The following is a 25,784-nucleotide window of genomic DNA, read 5'->3' on the forward strand; positions in this document are numbered from 1 at the left end:
TCTGTGTCATTTTGAAAGAATTTTACATATACGGGCTCATCTAATTTTTGCAGTTATACCCATTAAGGATGATGTTAGCGCCCTTGGTTGGCAGATGAGGGAACTGGGCTCAGACAGTCCCAATTTCAGACATCTAGGAGGTGCAGGGCCAAGACTCAGCTGATGGCTTCTGACTCTGGATTCTGAGCTCTTTCTTGCCTCTACTTTTTATGTCATAAAATACTTCCAGTCATTTAACAAAAGCTCCTCTAAGGAGTGAAGAAGGATCAATGAGCTATCCATCAAGTGTCACATAGTAAGGCAGCCTCCTTCCACTAATATAAACATTGTGGGAAGACACAAGTGAGCAACTATGCCATCGTGCCTTACAGAGTGTCCATCAAGTGCAATAGCCTAGAAAAGTTTAAATGCAAATCAGGAACACAAGATAGGAATGAGCCAGTGATTAGGAGCGGTTACCTAGAGCCCTATATGTGGGGTAGACTAGTGGGCGACGGGGAAAAGAGGGCAGTACTCGGGTGCTTGTTCTGTTCTGAAAAAACATCCTGTGAACCCTTTTGGTTGAAAATGTTCAGACAGTTGGCTCTTTGTTCTGGAAAGCAGGGCTGAGTTGTCTTATTAGTGGTCCCTGGCCACTAATTGCTTATCAGCAATAAGGTCTTGATCCAAGAGTGGTCCATCCACAGATTGCCTGGAACCTCAGAAGGCAGCCTGGTACAAAGAGCTCTCCCTAAAAGGGGTACTGGCAGTTTGACCAGTCAGTTGGATTAATTCCTTCCAGTTTGCACTTTGATAATGGAGTAGACTGGCCAGAAAAGACTTTGACCAATGCAGAAACAGGTGGAGATGTCCGTGTTTGTGTAAGTAGCGGGGCGGGGGGCTGGGGGAAGACACAGACACTGGCTAAGAGGAGCGAGCAGAGGGATAGAGCCAGAGGCACCCAGCTGAAGAAGGTCTCTGGCCTCTAGACCCATCTTGGTTCCAAACAGGTTTCCTGTTCTGAATCAGGTGTACCCTTAAATGCATCCCCTATGTCTTAAAGTGGCTACCATGAATGAATTTGTCCCAGCAAGAAAATAACATAACAACCCAGAATTCTTTTTATAGGAACTGAAGGTTTCTACTGAAAAGCACTTACTGACAGTAATTAGAGTCAGAATTGTGTATATCTCATTCACAAGGTATCAGAAGGGAGACAGATGTGCAGAACTTGCTATCCTGTCTCCTGGGAAATCTTCCCATCCCAATGGCTTCTTTCCTTTGAATCTATAACCCTAGACATGTGCCCCTTGTTTTAAGTCCATGAGAGGTTACTGAGCATCAGTTACGTGCAAGTAACCGTGCATGCAATTTACTAGGCTTAACCCACCTTATATCTATCACCTTTTACTTTTTATTGCTGTTCACTTTTCCTGTGTTATTTGGCTCCACAAAAATTAGGATCTTGCCTTAATATCCTTGTGGTCCTAATGTCTCCTATGACACAGGAACTCAAGAATCAATTAATTAATGTTTTTACAACATGCCTCTCTGCCTGAAGTTCAAGGAAGTCTGAAAATGGTAGTGCTGGAGTCAGAAGCTACTGAGTTCAGGTTAAAAAGAAAACAAAGAAAGATATGTATAAACAGTGAACCTACTAACTTGTAAAACAACGTCAGAGGCCATTTGACTCATGTGGCTAATTAGAGCAAGGGGAGGCATGTGACTCAAGTGAAGCCTGTCCACCAGCTGCCCAGTGACCTCTGACTTGGCCAGAAAAGTTGAGTGAGGCCAGGGAGATTCCTTTGTCGAAAGTGTCAGAATTGGGCAAGGTGCTAGCAACTGGTGCTGAGAGCTGACACCTGACAGTCATTTAGACTCAGGGGCTGGGCAGGGTATTCAGAACTCTGCAAGATACAGACAGAGCCTGAGCTACATGGCAGAAAGTAGAAGGGCAGGGGGTGGAGAGCCAGAGTGGGTGTGCGGAAATAAAATGCAATAGAGAAGTAGAAACTGGTACACACACCCCAGAAAGAGCTCCTGCTCTTTCTGAAGCCTAGTTGGTGTGCCCAGCTTTTCCTATGTTCCACCAAGTATGTTTCTTGGAAACACAAGAAACCCCCCACCTGATACACCTCCCTCTTGTGAGGTCCTTCTCTTCCTTCTCCCTGCTGGCCAGAACATAAAACTAAAGCATGACTTTAAGAAATATTTTTCAGAAGACATAAGAAATTCTCTACTAAGTGATATCCCAGTGGTTCTCAACTGGGGGTGATTTTGCCCAACAGGGGGCATTTGGCAATGTCTGGAGGCATTTTTTATCATAAATGGGGATGGTAGCAGAGGCCACAGGTATTGCTGACAAATTACAATGCACTGAATAGCCCCCAAAACAAAGAATTATCTGGCCCCAAATATCAGTGGTGCAGAGGCTGAAGAACCCCACTCTAGACCAAGGGGCTGATAATACAGAAATGATTCAAAGATCAAACATCACCTGATGCACATGTATAGAGAAAGTCAAGACAGGGAAAATGTAACAATATTAAGAATTGGTGTTAGGGTGTTGAGATGGTGAGTGAATCTCTACTTTTTATTTTTAAACTTTCATGTTTTTATTGGATACAGTTTGACAAAGCAAAAACAAACATACCAGGAAAAGAAAGAAGGGAGGGAAAGATTGGAGGAAGGAGAAGTCACTCCAACTGCCTCATCTTTAGGTGCTCCCACTGCCACATCATGGCCAGTTATGGGCAGGTGATGCCCATGACTCATACCCACTGAGAGGTGGGGCTAGCCACGTTGAGAAGGTGCCTCTCCTGGTGAATTACCTCTTGAGCATTCTGTTAAAAGTGCTGACAAATGCTCCAGTATCCCTACCTATGCCAAATTAGTTCAAACTACAAGTGGTCAGCCATAAAGGACAGAACCATTATTGTATCAAGTCGGGCTGAAGAGAGCTGGGACTCACCTTTGGTGCCCAAAGCTCGAGGTATGCTCCCTTTTAGCATCTCAGCCCCAACTAGACCCTGACTATGGGTTCACGGATTCAGGAAAGCATGACCATGACTGTGTGAGCAGGCTGTGCAGGGTAAGCAGCAGCCTCAGGAACAGGGTGGAAGTCTTTGGGAGGCTCTGGTTTGGGGACATTGCTGGGCAGTGCCTGCTGCAGACACGTGGGCACTTTCCCCACCACGCCCCACTCCTTGCAGTAAAATCAAGTAACTCTTTTTAAATTCTCAAGTTCTAACTCCCAAAAACCTCTGCCTTGAGCTCAAGCCAAATCTGTCCTATTTGAGCCCACTTTACAGTCCATTTCTACAGTTCACAAATAATTGGTGGCATTCCCAAATGAGGTGTTAGTAACTGAAGACACTGGATAAGTTTCCTTCTGCCTTTCTTTGCTCTCTCTCCTACCCCGGGCTAAGAAATATTTTAAGCAATTGTGTTACAGGAGAAAATAAACACTGTTCACCATAATTCCTTCAGTTGTATGGGCCATGACCAGTGTACTCAGAAATGTGTCGGGCAACAGATATCCAAGTTTGTATGTTGACATACATATTTTCCTAAGTTTTCTCATTATTCAGCGCATGCATATAGCACAATATTTCAAAGGCATCAGAGTGCATGTGGTGACCGTAGTTCTCCTCTCCAAAGTAATCACTACTCTACTTTTTGTTATATGAAATTTGGAACTATAGGAACTCTACTGCACATTAAGGGGCCTACAGATTAAGTGGCAAAGATGCTCTGGGAGAAGGTTCCGAATGGCAGACTAGAACAAAATGTCATCTTCTTCTAATATGAACAGCTACGTCCTTCAGGGCGCAAACTGTTATTTGTAATCCAGAAAATATCTGCCCATTTGTCTAACATTATGAAATTAGGTTCACATTCAGCAGTTTATGTCTCCCTGAAATATCTTAGGATATGCTTTTGTTCACAAAATGAAACCTAATTTGTTGAAAAAATAACACATGATTTGTTCAACTACTTGTTTATTTCAAAGAGTCATTCACTCATTACTAGCATTTCTCAGTTTTTGATGTTAGCAGAAGGAAGGGTCACAGCTCTTTGGACTGTCTAGCAATATTTAATTTATGTGTTTAGAAGATAAAGTTAAGTCTTGAGTTCAAGATATGCATTGATGAGTGCAAGGTCAGGTGACCCTCCACATGCCACCACCCAAGTCAGGAACTCTTAATGGGAAGACAACGGGAGGGGTGTAGGGTCCCTCAGGTAAAAAGACCTATGAGAGGAGGATTTTAGAATATGTGAGTGGCTCCCTCCCCTATATCAGGGATCCAGAAACTATGGGTCAAATCTAGTCCACCACCTGTTTTTCTAGTTAAAGCTTTGTTGGAACACAGCCATGTTTGTTTGATTTCATTTTGTCTATAGCTGCTTTTGTAACAGCAGAGGTGAGCAGATGTCACCTCAAAAGTCAAAAATATTTACTATCTGGCCCTTAATGGAAAAAGGTTGCTACCCTCCTGCCTTAGATACTTGCTGAGAATTTACTCAGTGAGCCGCTATTACTAAGTAACATCTCCTTTTCTGTAAGTATGTCCTTTTCCTCAGGGCTATAATAGCAAAGTTTACCTTTGGTGGACAGTAACAAAGATCCAAAAACTAGTGGCTTCAACAAGATACTTGTCTCACATAAAAGTCCAGGGCTGAATGGACTCTAGCGTCGGAGACCCAGGCTGTATGCAACACAACTTCCATTTCAAAGGTCATAACATGGGCCATAATGGCTGCCAAAGTACCAGCCATTACATTCACATCGAAGTAGCAGGAAGAAAAAAGGACAGCCTCAACCCAACTTTTCAGGAAAACTTGTAGAAATACCATTAAACACTTCTACTTATAAATTATTGGCTAAACTCGGCCACATAGATACACTTAACTTATAGTAGAGGCTCAGACGTGTAGACTTTTAGTTGGCTGGCAAGCTGCTTAGATAAAAAATCAAGGTTACATTATTTTTTTATATATATATTTAAAGTTTATTCATTTATTATTTCTGAGAGAGGGAGAAAGCACATGCAAAAACAGGAGAGGGACAGAGAGAGAAAGGGAGACACAGAATCTGAAGCAGACTCCAGGCTCTGAGCTGTCAGCACAGAGCCCAACGTGGGGCTTGAACTCACAAAGGATGAGATCATCACCCGAGCCAAAGTCGGACGCTTAATGGACTGATTCACCCAGGTGCCCAAGGTGACATTATTTTTTAAATGGGAGGTTGGGTATTGAGAGATAATTAGCAATCTCTGCCACACCAAGTCCCTTTTTAAGATCGGTGCACACTCTGGGCAGGCTAGTCATTTGGCAGAGCTCTGGAATAATAGGCCTTAAATAGTTGTTTAACATTTATTTAAAAGATGGTAAGATCAATGCCAATAAGACATATTTTTAGGTTAGATGGTTTCTTCCAAATTTCCAGTCAAAAGTACTGTCTCCTTCAGAAGAAACTGGACAAATTCTTCTTCCAGGTAGTATGTGATTGTGTGTATAGACTGGCATCAACAGAGTACTCCTAGACAGTCCAGTGATTTTTTAAAATTTAATTTTGTTTATAAAAATGTTTTTTAACTTATTTTTGAGAGAGCATGACAATGTGAGTGGGGGAGGGACAGAGAGAGAGGGAGACACAGAATCTGAAACAGACTTCAGGCTCTGAGCTATCAGCACAGAGCCCGATGCGGGGCTTGAACTCACAAACCATGAGATCATGACCTGAGCTGAAGTTGAACACTTAACCAACTGAGTCACCCAGGCACCCCAGTGATGTGTTTTTCTGTTGTTGTTGTTTTGTTTTGTTTTTAATGGAGTATCTGTCTGCCTGGTCTGTCTGTGGTCCACAGGACCCTAATGCTACCTCAGTCTCACTGTAATGTCTCCAATTAACATGCCCATTCTACATTTACCCTAACTACTGCAAATCATCTACAAGTCAGGAAAACCCAATATTTGCTCCCTACCCCAAACCACACTTACTCACACATCCAGACAATAACATTGCTCTATAACCTTTAAGACCTGATGATATTAACCACAAAGGGCAACTCATCTAACTTTGACACTGGTGATATGAGAGGCAGAGCTACAGAGCTAAGGCATTAGCAAGAAGCAAAAGCTTAAGAAGTAAAAATTTAAGAACATATTCTGAATCCTTGATTCCAAAGGACTTCTACATATCAAACAACAATGGGAAAAAATTAACAAGTCATGTGCTTCTGGCATATCAGTTATTACTTAGCAATCAGTCTTATTCCCATACTTTTCCTCCTTCTCAAAAGTGAGTAATCAGAATTTCAGTATTAACATGTAAATTCCTGGAAATTTCTCTCTCACATAAAAGTCCCAGGCTGAATGCGTATTCCATTGTGTCAAAACCCCAGGCTGCTCCATACATTCTATTTTCTGTAAAGCCAAGGGGCAGATATCATCTACAAACTCCAAAGTAGATTTCAAGGCTGCCAAAAGCAGCTGAAATCAAGTAGAAGCCAATGAGAGGATGTGAAGAAAAGAAACACACACACAGTGGCATTTCTCAGAAAACACAAGCAAAGATACATTTCTCAGAGCTGAGGGCTATGACGTGAAGTTCAAAATCTTTATCACTGAGGTAAACAAAAGGTGAATTTTTTGTTTGTAGTAAGAGAGGATTTGGGACGGGAGGCAGAACTACGTAAAGAATCAATGAGATGAATGAGCCATATTTAAAGAAAGAGTTGATTTCTTGGTACTGGAGAGGAAGAAAACTATGTGTTGTAAAAACAACTAGCCTGGATGATCACCCTAGCCCCTCTCTGCCAAGTCAGCCCCCAACCTCACACCTCAACTTTATGCAAATAGCTGGCTCAGAAAATCCAGTGCTGTTCAAATACAAGTAACAAAAAAGCAATTATGTGCACACCACAGATACATCAATTTAAAAATCGGGGAAAAAATAATGAAGATGGCAGAAAAACTCACTAACAAAGAAGTCACAGAAAAAAAATGTTGCCACTGGATCATAAGAACTTGCTGGCGAAATATCCTGCAATAAATTTTAAAAACCAAATGAAGCAATTTCTCTGTGAAGCAAAATTACAAAGCAGAAATAGAAAGTAGACGGCAAGAAAACAGAACGAACAGAAATGTGAGCTCACAGAACTCAGAAAAGGTGGGGAAAACAAAGTAATCAAAGACGGAAATGGAATGTGAGCAGGGAAGAAGAGATTGCAGAAAACAGTAAGGGACAGAGAAGGTAGCTGAGAAAAGCATTCAAAATGAAGTGGAAATAAAGAGTTTTAAAACATTAGACAGAAAGCTGACAAGTAGAGAAGTCAGACAAAGAAGAGCCTACTCATGTATAACTGGAATCCCTACAGAATGAAACAGAATAGAATGATGGATCTGAGCAAATCCTTAACAATATAACTCAAGAAAACTTTTCTAAAGCCAAAGCAGAGTCAAATCTGATTAGCGTAAGACTATCTCTCTCTCTCTCTCTCTCTCTCTCTCTCTCACACACACACACACACACACACACACACACACACACACACACCCCAGGGTGAACAGGCCTCAGACAGTTAGTAAACTTTATCCTAGGACCCAACACAGCTTTTGGCATGTGGCAAACACTTCATAAACATTTACTGAGAGACTAACCAAAAAGCTTTTTTTCCCACAAACTCCTCTGTTCCTGGGATGTGATATGGTAAGAAATAATTTCTAAAAGCAATACTGAAAAACTCCAAGATCCTTAAAACATTCTGTTTCACATATTTTTCTTTACGAAGGCAGAAAAGATTAAATACACAGTTTAGAAACATATTCAGAAAGGACTGGTATAAAAATCTTTTCTGATAAACGATACATTCACTATAAATTCTAGAGACGTTTTGTATCATATGCATTAAGTTCCAGCAAAATTTCATTATGTGTTTCCATAGCCATTTTTCACAGAGAAACAACAAAGGATAAAATCAGAAAGTTTTTTTGTTTTTTTGTTTTTTTTTACTTACTTTGGATGTTCAAACTTGTCTATCAGTTCAACTTTTTCCACCAGGTCTCCTCCAATTGTTCGTACTAAGTCATAGAAATCGTTTTCTGTATAATTCTCAGAGGGTAACCAGAATGAGATGTCATTTATCACAGCAGGATATTTGCTAAGAGGCTAACAAAACAAGAGAAGAAAAGAGATTGATTTGTTAGTTGGATGAGAATGTTTAAATTTTTCATGGAAAGTTACACTTGGCTAATTAGAAAATGCTGGTAAAGCATTATTTCAGCACTTGGATTTTCAGGGACAAAGTGAAGAGAAAGATAAAGCCAATGTTCAAAATTAGCAAATTCCATTATGAATGTTATGGATTCTTATCACATTCATTTGTAACATTATCATATATTATATTTATATAACCATTAATGTTCAATTTAGTATAAAGCAATTTGAATATATCATATTTCAGGGTTTTTTTTCCCATTTGAATACTAGAGTAGAAAAGTTCACATTTAATTAACAAGTGATTCATTAATTTCCTGTGATATTTCAGGAAATCATTTTAATAGAGAAATAAGTAAAGGCTTGTCAAAATTGATATTTCAATTAGTAATGTCATTATTTGTTAGTATTTCTAGTTATTAAAATAAAAGACTGGGATGATAAGTAGTCATTTGGGGAGTTATTTTTCAAATTATGATTCCAAGAATAAACACAAATGTAGTCACTTCCCCCATTTTATCCCATTTTTTTCCAGTTTATTTGAGCTCATTATTATACTGGACAGGTGTTTAAAATTAGATGCTTTTATGAGTCACTGCATTTGTTTATGTGGCATATATATATATATATATATATATATATATACACACACATATATATATATATAATTATATATATATAATAAGTGTGGGTCCCACTTATATATATGTGGGTCTCTAAGTTACTACCACGATAAAAAAATGTTTTGTTATATAACTATGAAGTCCTAAGGGAATATGTGCTAAAGTATAAATCTGTTAGAAGAGCAAGTTTATACACTGGTTTACAGCAAGCCTGATATCACTATAAACCCTTCAGTGAATCACTGATCAGGAAAAGTATAACTTTTTAAATGGCAAGACCTCTGAAGAATCAAATACTCAAACGAAAAATGATTATACAACTTGAAATATCAATAAAGTTGTCAGACAAATGCATCAGTTCAGAACACACATTTCAAATGAACGTTATACAGCTACCATCAAGGTGCTTTTGACAAAATAGCAAGGCTCCTGAAAAACATCCTTGGTTTTCTCTCCTATAATAAAGACAGGATCCTGTGATAAATCATCCCTGGGTTAATGTAACAACACAACAGGAGTTTGGTGGTTACACAAGTTGCTCTTCCTTTGGACAACATCCTCCTGCCACTTTAGGAACACGAAAGTTTAGGGAGATTAGATGAAACGCTGGGATTGACAAGAATTAGCACAAAATGTCCTCTTCAGCTGATCTGAGGTGAGATACCACTGAGCCCTGATGACAGAAATGGGAGGTGTCCAACTGAGCATTAGTGTTAGCAACCCAGTGACAACAAGAAACATGATAGTAACATAATAATGCTGTCAGCCAGGATATAGGCCCCCAAAACATTAAAAAATACATCTTACAGTAAATTACACTTTTAAAAATTAGGGCGAAAAGCCCAGACTGTTATACTGCAAACTAGTTTAAGCTAACAAATTATATATGACAAGTTTAAAGTAATGGTTTATCTAAAGGAAGCATTCACTATATTAATTGGTGTATGTCAGATGTGGTGACTTATGCTTTTTTGAGGGGGAAAATAAAATTTTGTTTTGAAAATAAGATTATGGATCTATGGTCACTGGAACGTAGGCTTTCTGATCCTGAGTCAGAGGTGGTGTTAAAAACTAACCAGGGGCTTCCCACTGCTCTTAGGATAAAGTCCCCAATTCTTGAAAAATTCTAGTTCTTTCTGTTGTTCTCCAGGCTCTCACACAAGCCTGGTTATTCAGTTTCTTGAACACACTAAGTTACTTCCTCCATATACTGTTTCCTGCCCTCCCTACCCTATTTCTGATCCTGTGTTACCACATTCAATTCTAACCCTCGCAGACTCCATTAGTCCTTTGTCATGGCAGCCTATACTTCTCTTTCATACTACCTTTCATATTGTGATTGTGTAATTACTTAATGTCTGTCTTCCCAGTATATTACAATTTTTGAGGGTGGGGTGTGTATCTTTTTATACCTCCAAATTTCTATTACCTTGCATAGTCCCCGTGACATTGTAGGTATTCATTAACAGCAGATTATAACACTACCTACTGTGAGCAATGGCTACATTACAGTGAATCAATTAGATGTTCTTTCTTCTGTAGCCAGACCAGCTAATGGGTGCATAAGGTCAGTAAGGCATAGAGACTTGCCTCTATCCCTGGCTATGCTGCCATGAAGAGATAGTGATCATGTGGGATGACACAGAAGAGGTGGACAGGCAAAGTGATTTGGTAAGGACTGGATAATCCACAATCACAGAACCACATAATTTTAGAATTGGAAAAAACCTGTTAACCTAAATAGAGAGGTAGACTGAGGCAAGCTTGAATGACCAGAAACTGAGTTTATTTGGGAATAGCAGAGGAATTGCAATTCAGAAAATGCATGCTGCAGGTGAGTCCACTGAGAGCTTGGAGCAGGCTATATCAACAGGGAGGAGTATGCAGAGAAGGCAGTCCAGCCAGAGTCTAAGCAGTAAGTACCCTGGCAGGAGGATGACAAAAGATCTAAATATATATAAAGAACTTATATAACTCAATATTGCAAAACCAAATAATCCAATTAAAAAATGGGCAGAAGACATGAACAGACATTTCTCCAAAGAAGACATACAAATTGCTAACAGACACATGAAGATACTCAACATCACTCATCATCACAGAAAATGAAAATCAAAACCACAATGAGATATCACCTCATACCTGTGAGAATGGCTAAAATAAAAAATACAAGAAACAAGTGGTGGTGAAGATGTGGAGAAAAAGGAACCCTCGTGCACTGTTGGTGGGAATGCAAAATGGTGCAGCCACTGTGGAAAACAGTACGGAGGTTTCTCAAAAAATTAAAAATAGAATTACCATATGATTCAATAATTCCACTACCAGTTATTTACCCAAAGATTATGAAAACACTAATTCAAAAATATATGTGCACCCCTGTGTTTATTGCAGCATTATTCACAATAGCCAAAACAGGGTCCATCGATTGATGAATGGACAAAGATGATGCAGTATATATACACAATGGAGTATTATTCAGCCACGTAAAATGATGAGATCTTGCCATTTGTAAATGCATGAATGGATCTAGAGCATATAATGCTAAGTGAAATAAGTCAAATAAAGGTAAATACCATATGATTTCACTCATATGTGTAATTTAAGAGACAATAAGAAAAAACCAGACTATTAACTATAGAGAACAAACTCACGGTTACCAGAGGGGAGGTGGGTTGGAGGATGGATGAAAAAGGTGATGGGGATTAAGAGGACACCTTGATGGATTCAGATGGGGCACCTAGGTGGCTCAGTCCATTGAGCATCAGACTCTTGATTTTGGCTCAGGTCATGATCTCATGGTTCCTAAGATGGAGCCTGCTTGGGATTCTTTCTCTCCCTCTCTCTCTGCCCCTCCCCTGCTCACTCTCTCTCTCTAAAAATAAATAAACTAAAAAAAAAAAAAAAAAGAGGACACTTATGAGCACTGAGTAATGTATACAATTGTTGAATCCCTATGTTGTACATCTGAAACTAATGTAACATTAAAAAAAAATTAACGTTTATTTATTTTTGAGAGACAGAGCGAGAGCAGGAGCCAGAAAGGGGCAAAGAAAGGGGCAGAGAGAGAGGGAGACACAGAATCCCAAGCAGGCTCCAGGCTCTGAGCTGTCAGCACAGAGCCTGATGCGGGGCTCGAATCCATGAATGGTGAGATCATGACCTGAGCCAAAGTTGGATGCTTAACTGACTGAGCCACCCAGGCACCCCTAAAACTAACGTAACATTGTATCTAACTGTACCGGAATTAAAATAAAATTTTACAAAAGAGGCCATGTCTCTGTCCTGCTCTGTCCCTAGGATCAAAGCTTCACTTAAGCCGGAGGTCATGGTGGCAGCAATTTGTAGCAGTGATTATTGCCTCCTTTCTAGAGTTTACAGAGCACAACCACCACCTGGCCCTACTTCTAAGAGTTTCGTGGTTCCTGTACTTGTACTTGAGTGAACACTTTGCCCCAGTGCATGATTCAGAGCTCTTTTAGTTCCAACATTCTGCCAGAGCCAAACCTCTGGTTTCCCTTCCCTGCTTATGAACCCAGAATGCACAGTGTCTTCATTCCCGCTCTCAACTTCGTGTTGGTCTTGTCCACAGATATAGATCTTTTGTAGGGGGAAAGGCGAAGGCATGGTTCTGTCTTTTTCATGTTCTCTTTTTAGACTGTTATCTCTCACTGCTGTGTGTGTGAAGCAGGTAGAGAGAGGCCTACAGAGAAACACTGACTTGACTCTGTATCTCCTTACACAACGGTTATTAACTTTGTCTGGGAGAGGACAGAGACCTCCCTGACAATGTGAAGGTTCAAATCCTTGTTCTAGAACATATTTTCACAAACACAGATTTCTACATGGGACTTCTGGATTCACAAACCCAGTAAAAGTAATTCAAAGGGTCAGATAAGGACCCATACTCAAAACCGTGTCATGAGATCAAATACAGACAACTGAAACTACTGTATGAAGGGAATTAAAAAATACCAAAATTGTTCTTACTACCATATGATATATACACATAAGTATGCAGTTTGCATTCATATACATTTAAGGAATGTATATTTTATGATAATAAAACCATACATGAAGTCATCATTGTCTTATGGTAGCTACTAGAAATGCAGTCACATTTATATAAACAAAAAAGTCTGCTTTTTATGGACTGGACTAAGAAACTCCTTATTGCAACTCAGGACAACTCTGAAGGGCCCCCCTCATTCCAGAGCTGCCTATGGGTAGGCAGAGGTCTTTGTGGCAAATGCATCATAGCCCACCTTCTCCCTCTGTCCAGTCCAGCTTCTGTCCCTTCCCGTCCACAGGGGTTGATCCTGACAGAACCTGATAATAAGCTTCCAGCTTGCTTACCTTCATCTTAGAGTCTGCTTTGTGGGGGAACCTGACTTGTGACTCTGAGACATCAGCAAAACCAGCTGACAAAAACTTTAGTGCATTTAGGGGGATGCTAAGCATCAAGGAACATACACTTAGAGTGAGGCACATCTGGGTTGGAGTGTGGACCCTACTGCCAGCTATATGCTAGAGGGAAATGGCTCCACTGTGGTGCCCTGGCAGACTGGCATATATTACATAGGCCCCACAGGGGAAGACCTGAACCACAGCCCCACCTGCATTTGGCAGGCTGTCTTGTGATCCTCATGGACAAGACCGCTAGGAGGCTATGTCCTGCTCACCCTGCTTTCCCCTAGGAGGTTGTCATGAGGCAGCTTCTCATCACCTCCTGGGTTCTGAAGAGCTATGAGGCTTCCTACCTTGCCATCCTCTCAAAAGAATCCCAGGATATAAAACCTCTTGGCTGCCATCTAGAACTGTGTACTTCACAGTCAGGGTATAACTTGTGTTATAATCATCCACTCTGTTAACAGACTGAATTATGTTTGAGTCCTAAAGCCCAATACGTCAGAATGTAACCTTCTTGGGAGAAAGAGCCTTTATGAGGTCATTAGGGTGGGTCCTAATCCAATAAGACTGGTATCCTAATCTAAAGGGGAATTTTGGGCACAGAGACAGACGCAGGAAAGTCTCCATGTGAGGATGAATCCAGAGATAGGAAGGATGCTTCCACAAGATAAGGAATGCCAAGGTCTGCCAGCAAACCACAGAAGCTAGGGGGAGGCTGGAACAGATTCTTCTTCACGGCCCTCAGGAGGAACCAACCCTGCGGGCACCTGAATCTCAGACGTCTAGGCTCTAGGACTGTGACGAAGGAGAAGCTGCCTGGTTTGCAGCACCCTGTTACAGCAGCACTGCGAAACCAATAGAGCCCCTTATGTTTCAGTGTCACCCTTTTAATGGTGTGTGGGAGGAGGACCACAGGGAGCTGGCAGTCTGCAGCAGAAACAAACTGTCCCAATCCCCAGGTGGCTCCCTGTAGCTTCACCAGCCAAATCAGCAGGCCTTGGCCTTTCCTGGTGTGTTCACAGGCCTGAGAAAACTTACATCACAGTTTCTCTGCCTATAACATGGAGACAGCACCTATTTAGCCATCTGTAGTGAAGAGGACACGAAGGGATGTTCATAAAGCATATGCTTAGTCATTTTCAAGCCAAAACATTGACTTGGACAGTTCAACAAATACACAATTTTGACAGTTGTCCACGACACCCGGTTATAAGCTTGCCAAAGTGATTGAGGTGTGAACAGGGGTCTGAACAGTGAGATCTGGGTTTATCAATACTAGTCCATCCTAACTGGCCCCTTGCTCCAGACTCACCTCCATATTTAAACTACAAATGTCCCCATGCACCTTCCCTCAAAGGCTCCCTTCTTATTACTCCATAATGAAATCAAAGCACTTTAGGCCCTCTGTACCTGTTCATAAATATTCTCAAGGAAGATAATCTTAACCTCCAGTTGGTAACACAAACGAGTACTTTTATTCCAGTTCTCTGTGTTTTGACATCAAAATCTTCCTCTTAAATGTTCTCTTCTTGTGTAAGGATACTAAGGCAGGAGAACAGATCATCGTTCTCCACTATGCATATTTTCTGTACTCGTTGCTCAATTATTACCTCCACCTCTGTCTTCTTTCCTTTAGGCAAAGCTGTTATGTTTTTGTTTTTGTTTTCCTTTTCTGGTCTACTAATTATTTTGATAGTCCCTTTAACAGGGTACTTCTTCGACGAGTTCTCCACAGAGTTCTAAAACTGTCAAGGTGACTTTTAGTCAGCTTTTAACCAAGGCCAAGTTTTGGCAAAGGACTACTTTGCAGCTCTCTTAGGCACTGCTTCTCTTTCTAGTTCAAAACACATGGCCCTTGGTTTATTACTAAAACTATATTATTAATGATTACCATTCGTGGGATGCTGTGTGCCAAAGAATGTGCTCGCACGTTCTTTTTTTTGTTTTTTTAATGTGTATTTATTTATTCATTTATTTTGAGAGAAAGAGACCACAAGTGGGGAGAGGCAGAGAGAGAAAAGGAGAAAGAGGATCTCAAGCAGGCTCAGCACTGTCAGCACAGGCCCGGTGCGGGGCTCAAACTCATGAACTGTGAGATCATGACCTAAGCTGAAATCAAGAGTCGACACTCAACCAACTGACCCACCCAGGTGCCCCTGTGCCAGCACTTTCTATGCATCAGCTCATTACTGTGCAGCACAATCCCATGAGATGAACATGATTCCTCTTCCCACCGTGCCCATGAAGAAACTGTGGCTTGCAGACTTTAGCTCATTTGCCCAAGGTCAAACAGCCGGGAAGTGGCAGAGCCAAGATCAAATGCAGGGCCAGGTGGTGCTCTTAATACTCATGCTTTAAGGCCTCCCATTTGAAACCAAGGGCTCGCAGAAAATGGCTCAGTTTCTAGTACTGTTTCCAGAAGTAGTCTCTCCAGCCTAATTAATAATTATGTAAATAAGAACAAATCTAACATTTATCCCTATGGTGCCTTCCATGACATTTCCTTTTTGAATGATTCATTGAACTTTTAGATTAATTATCTTGATTTGTAAGTATCTCTAGACTGTTTACAGTCTGTGTGATTGTGTTCTTATCTAAATTAACTTAAAAATCAGTCTTACCTATGAAAACAGAGTGCACTATCGATTACCTCGCTTTATATCCCAATGTTTCAGAGCTCCCTTACTTTTAATTCCATCTCTTCATTTTGTAATAAAAAAGCTGTTTATCAAATTGGGCTGGCAGGTTCGGTACTTCACAAATTCAGGTTGTTCTAACTCATGATTCCATGCTGCCTTGGTGTTTACAGATTCTCTCACTTTGTTCCAATGTTCTGTTTTTATCCTTACTTAATTTCGCTCAGTGCCGGGAGCATGGCGTGTTGGTCAGGGGTAAGCACGGCTCCTGCTCAGGCAGCTTCTGTTCTGTTACTTCGCCCAGAAACCACAGGAGAACCAGCATATTTGAAGCATTCTTTCAAACTTCCAGTTTCTCATATTTGTGCTTAATTTTTTGACAGAATTCCAGTTCTGGTTGAAGATTCACAGGAAATCAAGAATTTCCATAACGAAATAGTGTGGGACAATCATTTTGGCAGCCTGCTTAATGAATGAACTTTCCAAGTTTCTATGGCATGGTCCCTCCGCAACTATTTACTGAACTCCTTAAGAGCAGAAACAAAATTTCAAATCTTTTTGAATCCTCTCAAATGTACTTCAAAGCTCTAGACCTCTTAGTTATTTAAAACAAATCATATGCATGTGAGAAACAAAGATGTGTTTGCTACTCCAGTTAATGAAGAGGGCGGAAGTGGAGAGTGGTGGCCCTACATTCTCTGTGGGACCCTAGGGATCCACAGCAGGGTGTCAGGGCCCTGCCTGCAATAGTTTCTAACTTAAGAAACAAAAGAAAAAAGTAATCCTCAGAAATCTCTGTTCAAATAAAGTATCATGTGTGCTTCTAGTTAAAGAAGGAATCGCGGAGAGAGTGGGGGCCTGCGGTCCAGACCACCCCTCAGAGCACTGGCAGAGTGCCGCGCACAGAATACTAACGTGAAAAATACAAGAGTCTCTTTTGGGGGGTGATGAAAACGTTCTCAAATCGATTGTGCAGAGGGTCGCACATCTCTGTGAATATACTAAAGACCACAGGATCACGCAATTTCAGTGGGTGAACTGTGCACTTAGGTGGCTCAAATCTCAGTTTTAAAAGCAATACATGAATAAACCTCTTGGTCAAAAAAATAAGGGTTCTGGAAATGGAGAGCTGCAATTTTGTATTTAGTCTCTTTACTTCATCTTCTGAACTTAGCAAAGATTTCATCTCTTATACTCATCGTTTCAGGTTAGATCATTAAACCTTTCTGAAGCCGGCATTACTTCTGCATTCTGTGTTTTCCTCTCCGAGGTAAAACATTTGTAAAAGTTTTGCCCAATTGTTTACATCTCCCATTAACTGTCTGGTCTGGATCTTTACAGCCTTGTACAATCACAATAGTTGAAGTGAGGTCACATTTGCCTTCATGATCATACTTTTCCCCAGTTAATCATGTTCACTGGGAGACAAGTATTTATTTCCCTTATGCCTCAAGGAAGTGAATGGAGGCCCCAGTTCATCCCATCTCATTCTCTTGCCTCTCCTGAAAAAATACAAAATAGGAAACTAGGTTTCTTAATCTCCAATCCCAAATTTAACCTCAAAATGGTACATGCTAAGAGCAGGAACTCTGTGAGGGGATCACAGTTTCTTTTTCATTTTTTGCCTCAGTCTATGCAATGTTGCTCCCATTCTGTTAGGAACTACACATGCCAGGAGGTAAAACCCAGGGCCAGCTAGAAAACATAACTTGAACTTGCCTGAGTTCATACAGGGCTGGCCTTCTGACTATTCCAGGGTTCAGAGGAAAATAGGCAAAACAAAATTTAACCTCAAGAACTTAAGACATCGAATTTCAATGGCTTGTTCAAGACTGGAGTAAAGATCAAACTTCAGACTCTCACAGACAAAAAAAGGTATTTTATAGAGCAGACTCTCTTGGATTTGACCTTCTGCCTTTCTTTCTCACTCCACATTCTTCCCCCCACACTACTGTCTGCTGGTCCTTTTAGGCCAGATCCTTTTAGGTGTCTTAGGCCATCAAACTCCCTTGATACTACATATTTTAATACTTCTTCCTGACTCCCATAAAGCCAAAGAATTAACACCAGTAAGCAGATACTCATCCTGTGTCTAACATTTTGTTCTTCATCCCTTTTGGTAAAAGAAAGGTCTGGGGGAGGCGGGTTAGGCTAATTACTTCTAAGAAACAGTTACTGATTTGTTTTTCCTAGAATATAATCTAATACCAACTCTCAGCCATAGCGTAGCAATGGATAGGGGAATAAAAAGTTGTGGCCATCTAAATTTTTAGAAGAAAACACCATAGCTGCTTCAGGCAAGGAGAGGGGACACAGGAGACGAAACGCGAGGAAAACATGAGGTACAAGGTACTGGTGATATTCACCACGGTGGGGTGGTGGCTTCACAGGTATCCACTGTATTAGTATACTTCACAACTTAAACATATCATTTTTCAAGTATCAAATATTAAAGAAATTAAAAGGTTAAAAGGGTATAAATGCTTAGTCATACCTGGAGAGATTGCATAATGGAGGGGAACACTGGCCACAGATTATGCATTCCCATGTTAAAAAGAAATCGTTTTTCTCATATTTAAAAATAAAATTCCAGCTGTTACTATTGGATTCTATTTCAACAAAGAAAACAATGAGTTCGGCTTCTGCACATTAGGGACAGACGTGAGGCATTGTTTTCTTCTGCACCAAATCCAAACCAGTCGAACAAAACCTACAACAAAAAGTTCACAGAGGGCAGATGTGACACCTTAGTTGAAAGTAAAGGGAATGTGAATGAGGGGTTCCAATCGAGAGACCTCCACTCAGGCGATAGCAGAAGAATTTACGCATCACTGGAGACAGAGAACGAGAGAAATTCACCAGGCACCTACTATGTGACTGCTCAGACACTGTCCCTGCCACCGAGGAGCTCACAGACTAGAGGAGAAGAAAACCATAAGAAGCGGTGTGCACAAAATGTGGTTTGTGCACTGCAGCAGAGGGAAGACTCCCTTGTGGTGCAGAAGGAGACTCAGGCATCTTTGAAAATCCAGCTGAAAGCCCGAATGGGGACCCTTACATTACCTCCCCCACTCCTCAGAGAAAAATGCATCTTCCATTCATTAAAGAAAAGTTAAGTTCATTAAAGTAACTAAACCATGGGGGCACCTGGGTGGCTCAGTCCTTTAAGCCTCTGACTTCAGCTCAGGTCATGATCTTACAGTTCATGAATTTGAGCCCCACATTGGGCTCTGTGCTGGCAGCTCAGAGCTTGGAGCCTGCTTCAAATTCTGTCTCTCTCTCTGTCCCTCCCTTCCTGGTACTCTGTTTCTCTCCGTCTCACAAATAAACATGCATTGTAATTAAAAATAGAAAATAAAAAAAGGGGCTCCTGGGTGGCTCAGTTGGTTGAGCGTGTGACTTTGGCTCAGGTCATGATCTCGCGGTCCATGAGTTCGAGCCCCACGTCAGGCTCTGTGCTGACAGCTCAGAGCCTGGAGCCTGCTTCAAAATCTGTGTCTCCCTCTCTCTGCCCTTCCCCCACTCACACTCTGCCCCTCTCTCTCTCTCTCAAAGACAAATAAACATTAAAAATTTTTAAAAATAAAATAAAATAAAATAAAATAAAATAAAATAAAATAAAATAAAATAAAATACTAAAACATGGAGTGTACATGAAGAAGTTTGGAGCCATTTGTCACATCAAAATCCAAACTTGACAGGGAGACAAAGGTGACGAATGACTACTTTCTGGAGCAGGTGCAGCCATAATAGGACACCCTCTGCAGAGAGGTGGTAGTTTCAGACTGTGCTCCTCTCTGACTGTGAATAAGCTGCCAAGCTCTCTGGGCCCAGATTTCCTCATCTGCAAAAGAAAGAACTTAGCACCTCATACACTGTTGTCTATTAAAACTGTCCCATGTGATGCCACAGGAGGCACCCTGAAGAACCTGGGCCATTGTCAAGTGCATCCGAGAAATGCTGGGTTTCACCACGTTCTGCAGGGAAGCCTGCCCTTCCTCCTCGTCAGAGGGCTAGGTCTTCCTAAATTGTAAACTAAATGGACCAAGTGCAACCCAAATTTTCGATGCCACTGATCATGCGAGCCACACCCCTGGTCAGAAAAGTGGCAGCGGCATTTGCCAAAAACATCTGTGTCCTGACTTCTAGGATGGCTCTGTGTCATCTCCACTCAAATCACAACTCCTCAAAGTGACCCTGGGTTTCTTGCCACTTTAAACAAACTTTTAGAGCTGGAAAAATAAGCTTTTCAGACTTCTGTGAAATAAACCTCATGCCATGTTGCTGAGGCTACAAGCAAGCAAAACTGTCACTCCTTTTTCTCCAAAAAAATCATATCTGCTGATTACCTGTATGGGACGTGAGGTTTTTCATTCTCCTGTACCCACCCTCACAGCGGGTTAAGGCACAGAGTGCAGTCCAGGTTGTGCAGATGGGGAAATGGAAGAGCAGAGGCTGTAGCACTCAAGGGTGCACACGGGTAACGAGGGAGTGGAGACTGGGTCCTGAGGGAGTGGAGAGGGGGGTTCCTGAGGGAGTGGAGGGGGGGGTCTTGAGGCAGTGGAGGGGGGGGTCCTGAGGGAGTGGACGGGGGATCCTGAGGGAGGGGAGAGAGGGTCCTGAGGGAGTGGAGAGGAGGGTTCCTGAGGGAGTGGGGGGGGGGGTCCTGAGGGAGTGGAGGGGGGGTCCTGAGGGAGTGGAGAGGGGGGGTCTTGAGGCAGTGGAGGGAGGGGTCCTGAGGGAGTGGAGATGGGGTCCTGAGTGTGTGGAGGGGGGGGTCCTGAGAGAGTCGAGGGGGGATGTCTCAACATAACTGCAGGTAGCTCCCAAGTCTCCTATTCATCCAGGAAATCACAGCACAGCCAGGGAAGGGCCCTCCTCCTGAAGGCCACCGGGCATATGGAGGACAGAGGTCATGCTGCCCCTTGCCTTCATCTCTTAGGACTCACCTTGTCCTTTTCGAGCTAGGGCACACCCCTCAGCCTCAGCAGACTCCTTGGTAAAATAGGAATGATATTCTTACCTTGCCGAATTATTATGAAGATTAAATGGGCTAATATATATTAAAAACCCTTATAAATAACAAAACACCATATAAGGTAAGGTATGATTAATTATCCCTTCCTTTGTGTTTTGTAAGCTTTCTTAAAAAAAAAATCATCAGACTAATGACACAATAATGGCTGCCATTTAGTACCATATACCAGGCACCGTTACCTCGCTTCCCCTGCAAATTAAGTCTCTGTGGGACTTTATACCATTGCTGGTACAACCCAGCTACGCCAGTTACTAGTTTTTGTAAGGTTGGGCAGTTCCTATATCTCTCAATTCCCCATGTGCAAGACGAGGACCCGGCCAGGGGCCCCTCAGGGTGCTGTGAGGATTAAAGGCATCGGTATACGTAAAGCGCATAGTAACTACCTAAGTGTTTAGTGCCTCATCTCTCCTTCATTTGTACGTGGCCCAACCATGTTTCAGATCCTGCTGTTTCTACCTCTTTGTGCTGTGGCACTTACTAACGTCTGTAATCCGGGAAGAGTTGACATATCTCTATGGGTTATGTGATTAAAAGTGTCTCAAAGGGCAGGGACCATGTTTTCTCCCTCTTTATGTTAACGTGGTGCCTGGCACACGATGTTAGTAACTAACGCATGTGGGATTGAATTAAAAAGCCACAAGGCTCACTGCCATGATTACTGGTTTGCCAGCCTTGATCTGGCTGTGGTCCCAGGGTAGGTGGTTCCTGGGGTAGGGAAACAGGAAAAGGGGAAGAAGGGCGGTGCAAGACACGCTGACAGAGGAAAAGGACAAATGCTCGGGAGGTGGAGCTGAGACATCATTTCCCCGCAGGGAAGTGCATCAAAGATCAAGGGACAGATCCCTTTTAGTGGAGGGAAGAGAGGGTTAATAAACTGAAAACAGAAACACGGAGGGCCTTTTCAGACTTTTGTTCTGGAGAGCTAAAGGGTCAAACGTGGAGTGGAGTGGAGAGGAGAAAAGAATGGGATGCTCAAGACTTTTGCATTTTATTAAGGCTCGGAGTGATGAGGGAGGAAGACCCTCTTAGGCTAACGGAGTAGCATACGTTCCTGGGTACCCAGCTCCTGCCTTCCAGCTCTGGACCCACCTCCCTGCTCTGCCCCAAGAGGATGGGCTGGGCTCTGCAAACCACATCTCTGGAGGGAGGCTGCAGGAGGGAGGAGGGAGGCAGGAGGAGGGCGTGGTTCCCCTGCTGGCTTCGTGCTGTCAGGGCCTCAGCAGCACCGCTTGGGCACCACTGTGGCGCCACTTTGACCCTGGCAGCAGCGGCTTTTCTAATGCCTGCAGAGCCAGCTTCATGGGACCCTCCCCAGCTGTGGGGTCCCAGTCCCTCCTCTGGACTCAGAGACAGTTGCTCTTCCTCCTCTTCGGAGGCCCTGGTCTCAGCTTTGAAGGATCAAGCTTGTACATCTTATTATTTCCAACTTCTTTTGTCCTCTCAGCCTTAGAGGGGGGAGCTGCTTCCTGCAATTGCTACATCTGTGAAACCTCAGTGTTGTCCTTCTGACTTTTTAGTTACCTCCCTCACAGGTCCATTTCTTTAGATTAAATTCTTTATAATAATAAAAAAAAGTAAATGAACTGGTGTGGTTTCTGTCAACTGCTTAAACCCTGACTGATAATACCAAGGAAGAAAGGGAGAAAGAGATTTACCAAGAAACCTGTGGTCCCCAATATCACGTCAGATTCAAATAAACTTAGAAATAAGAGCCGGAATAACCAATTTGCAATGTAAGTCTAAACAAAGAAATGAAAACCAAAGAAGGTACTGAAAGTTGCTCACAGAACAACAAAGCTGCTTCCTCGAGCACCAATCCTCTGTTCATTTAGGGACACGTCAAAGGTACCAACCGTATCTCCTTCTTTTCTAAGAATCAACAAAGACACCCTCTCCAGGTACCACACCCCAGATTGAAGCACTCCATCCCTGCAAAGATAAGAGACACCAGACCTATGATCCTTCACGTTTCTTCTCCTTCCTTTGTCAAATACAACTCAGTGGTGTGAGAAGTGAACCTGGCAAGGTGGGGGTGGGGTGGGGGGCTGGGGAGAGGACATGGAACAAACACCTGGAGGGGTTAATGACTCCGGGCAGATGGAACAAGGCTGGAGGGACATGCCACTGTGTGTCTGGCTTGTAGCAGTGACTCCTTTCCAGGGTCATCAGCCAGGAGTTTAGCCACAGCTTGTCCAGCCACCTAGTACCCTGAGAAGCCATCAGTAATGGTGTTTCATTCAAAGCCTTTACCGTGCTTTAGTGTTACCCTCACTTGACAGGTAATAGGGAGACAGTCTTTGTTCCTATGGAAAGTGTGAAGAACCTGAATTTGACACACCAGATAGGAGGTAATTTCCTCGTGGCAGAGTTTTTCAAGGTTCTGAATTTCTTTATCTGCTTATTTTTTTGAGAGAAAAGCTGAAAAAGGTGAGGGTAAGGGAAGAATACTGGCTCCTCATTTCAGTTGGAGGGTCGTGTTGCCCCTGAAAGATGGTGATAACTATGTAGCTGGGCACAAGGCCCTGTGTTTGGGAGGATGTTAGCAGAGGCCGGGGAGGGCAGGAGGCGTGGCTCCTGCCTAGAGGTGCTATAAGTGGTGAGCCTTCCAAGAGAAACGGCAGAAGAATGAGCTGTAAAACCTTGAACTTCCCTTGAGCTGATACACTTGTTACTTGCTCTCTGTCAGGGGGGATTCTGTCCATGCTGTCTGCCCCCTCCTTACTTGTTCTGTGTGCTGCTAATGAACCAGAACCCTGTCAGTGCTCGGGAAGGCTTTGACTGGCTCACCCTTTCTCTGATTGTGACAAGGAGATAAAGCAGAAAGCAGAGATGGGAGGAGGGAAAAGGCTGGACAGAGGATCTGGGGGCTGAGGCAGAACAGGGAAGAGCCTGTGATCACTGAAGAGGCTGGGACACAAGCAGTGCTGTGAGCTGGGGCGCGGCACTGGGCCAGTGTCACACAGGGTCCCTCAAGTTGTCTGTCCAGTACCTGCCTTGTCTCCTTTCTGGGCTCCTCCCACTGCAAAGCAGGGAGTGCTGACTAGGAGTGGACAGAAGTGAGGCAAGACACAAAGCAGGATATGTCAACATCAGGGACATTCTTTTTGGCTATTGATTGTGGGTGGTTGAAATATGGGATCCCTTTAGGTGACTGACAAACGCCCTCTCGGTCCTAAAGCAGAGACACTAGATAAATCCAATAAAGAGAGTCTGTGTGGAGGCCGAGTCTATTTTAGGGCTGGCAGGTTGGTGAATTTTCCACTGCTAGATTTCACCACTGTTTTCAACCATTTTAAAAATATTACAAGTAAGAGTAGAGGTTGGATCTCTTAAAGATTTAAGACAATCAAAACAAAATGGCACATTTCAGAAAGGCTAGAAAAGGGACACAAGAACACAAATGTGTACAGAATACACTGTCTGCAAACATTTGGCCACTGATCAACCCACCTTTTGTCAGTCTTTCTTTTTTTTCTTCATTCATTCATTCAACAAATATTTCATGAATATTATGTGTAAGAAACATGAAAGGCACACAACGGACATTAAGATGGGGAACATATTCTTTTTCCCAGGAAATTTGCAAGCTGATAGGCGTGGTCAGTATGGGTTACTATAAATATTTAACTTAAATCTCAGGGAAGTGAGTTTCAGGAATGAGGTACCAACACATAGGAATCCAATGAGCCATCACTGTCAGCTGGGATGTTCTTGAAGGGAGGGGCTATCTGAGCCTAAGGACTGGAAAGTGGTATGTGTGGGAGAGAGCAAGGGATCTTCAGGGTACAAGAAAAATGTCTTCAGCAAAGATATTTTACCAGCAACATCCAGGAGATAATATCTGAGGTTCTTTTGAGTTCCAAAGGCTGAGAAATAGATGAACTACATTTGGTATGTTGAACCTGAAACTCAATCAGGACACCCATGTGGACAAGGCTAGTGGGCAAGTGGCCTGCCTGTCAAGAGGAAGAGTGGAAGCTTCACGAGAGCAGACAGCAAGTCTCATGTTTTTGTGATCCTCCCCCCTAGTTTCTAACAGAGTAGTTGCTCAGAGAAGTTGATGTGACTTGTAGACATAACGTACGATTTCTTGTCATATTCAACCACTCTCTAATGCCAAGAAATTGACTGCTTAGTCTAGGGTCACTCAGTCCCTTAACTCCTTCCTATTATGATAGGAAAAGACAGGATTCAGTAGGCAGAGAGGGAAAGATTAGGACCTGAGGTCCCTGGGTGGGGAAAAACACACATTTTGGAACAATGCTGACAGTGCCTGACCATAGCAAACCTCCTCTGGCCCAGGAATTTGACAAAAGACCTGACTAAATATAATTAGACCATAAAACCTATGACCCACAGGAATGGTATGGCCACAGACTACCCCTCATACAATGGAAACGAGCCAATCAGGAATGGACAACCCAGCACACAGAGCTATCAAGCCAATAAGGGTAGAACCTGAGAAGGAGCAAGCAGGAAGGGGGGGGGGGTGGACAACCAGAACCTTATAAAACAAGGGCCTTTGCCTATAGTCCTTGAGCATTCACTTTCAAATGTCCCCTCTTTGTAAAGACAGCTCTCCTATATTCTTACTTTTTGATTTTATATACTAATAAACTCTCCCTGCTGCTCATTTTGTGCCCACTTCTTCATTCTTTGAAGTGGTGAGACAACAAATCCTGAGTATTGAGGTAAAAAAAAAAAAAAAAGTCCTGCAACACTATTGCTGTTTGACCTTAGGTCTCTCTGTGACTTTTAGATATCTAAATTTCATTTAAGTATGGTATTTCCCTGAAATCCCAGGAAATTAATGTACAGTTTGGTTTGAAAAGATAAGACAGTGAAGTTTTCTTTATCCAAGTTTCAATGGCATTAACACC

At 42.4% G+C, this 25,784-nt stretch overlaps 1 protein-coding gene across 16 annotated transcripts in view; it reads right to left on the reverse strand.

Annotated features, from left to right (window-relative positions):
- FARS2 (phenylalanyl-tRNA synthetase 2, mitochondrial) overlaps nucleotides 1-25,784 on the reverse strand; it is a 537,420-nt gene that overhangs the window by 147,016 nt on the left and 364,620 nt on the right. For all 16 annotated transcript variants that reach the window (XM_047858223.1, XM_047858237.1, XM_047858233.1 and 13 more), the window contains one exon: nucleotides 8,001-8,152. In XM_047858223.1, coding sequence (XP_047714179.1) covers nucleotides 8,001-8,152 — 152 coding nt within the window. The remainder of the gene's footprint in view (nucleotides 1-8,000; nucleotides 8,153-25,784) is intronic.

Source organism: Prionailurus viverrinus, chromosome B2, assembly GCF_022837055.1.
Source record: "Prionailurus viverrinus isolate Anna chromosome B2, UM_Priviv_1.0, whole genome shotgun sequence".
In the NCBI taxonomy this organism is placed as follows: domain Eukaryota; kingdom Metazoa; phylum Chordata; class Mammalia; order Carnivora; family Felidae; genus Prionailurus; species Prionailurus viverrinus.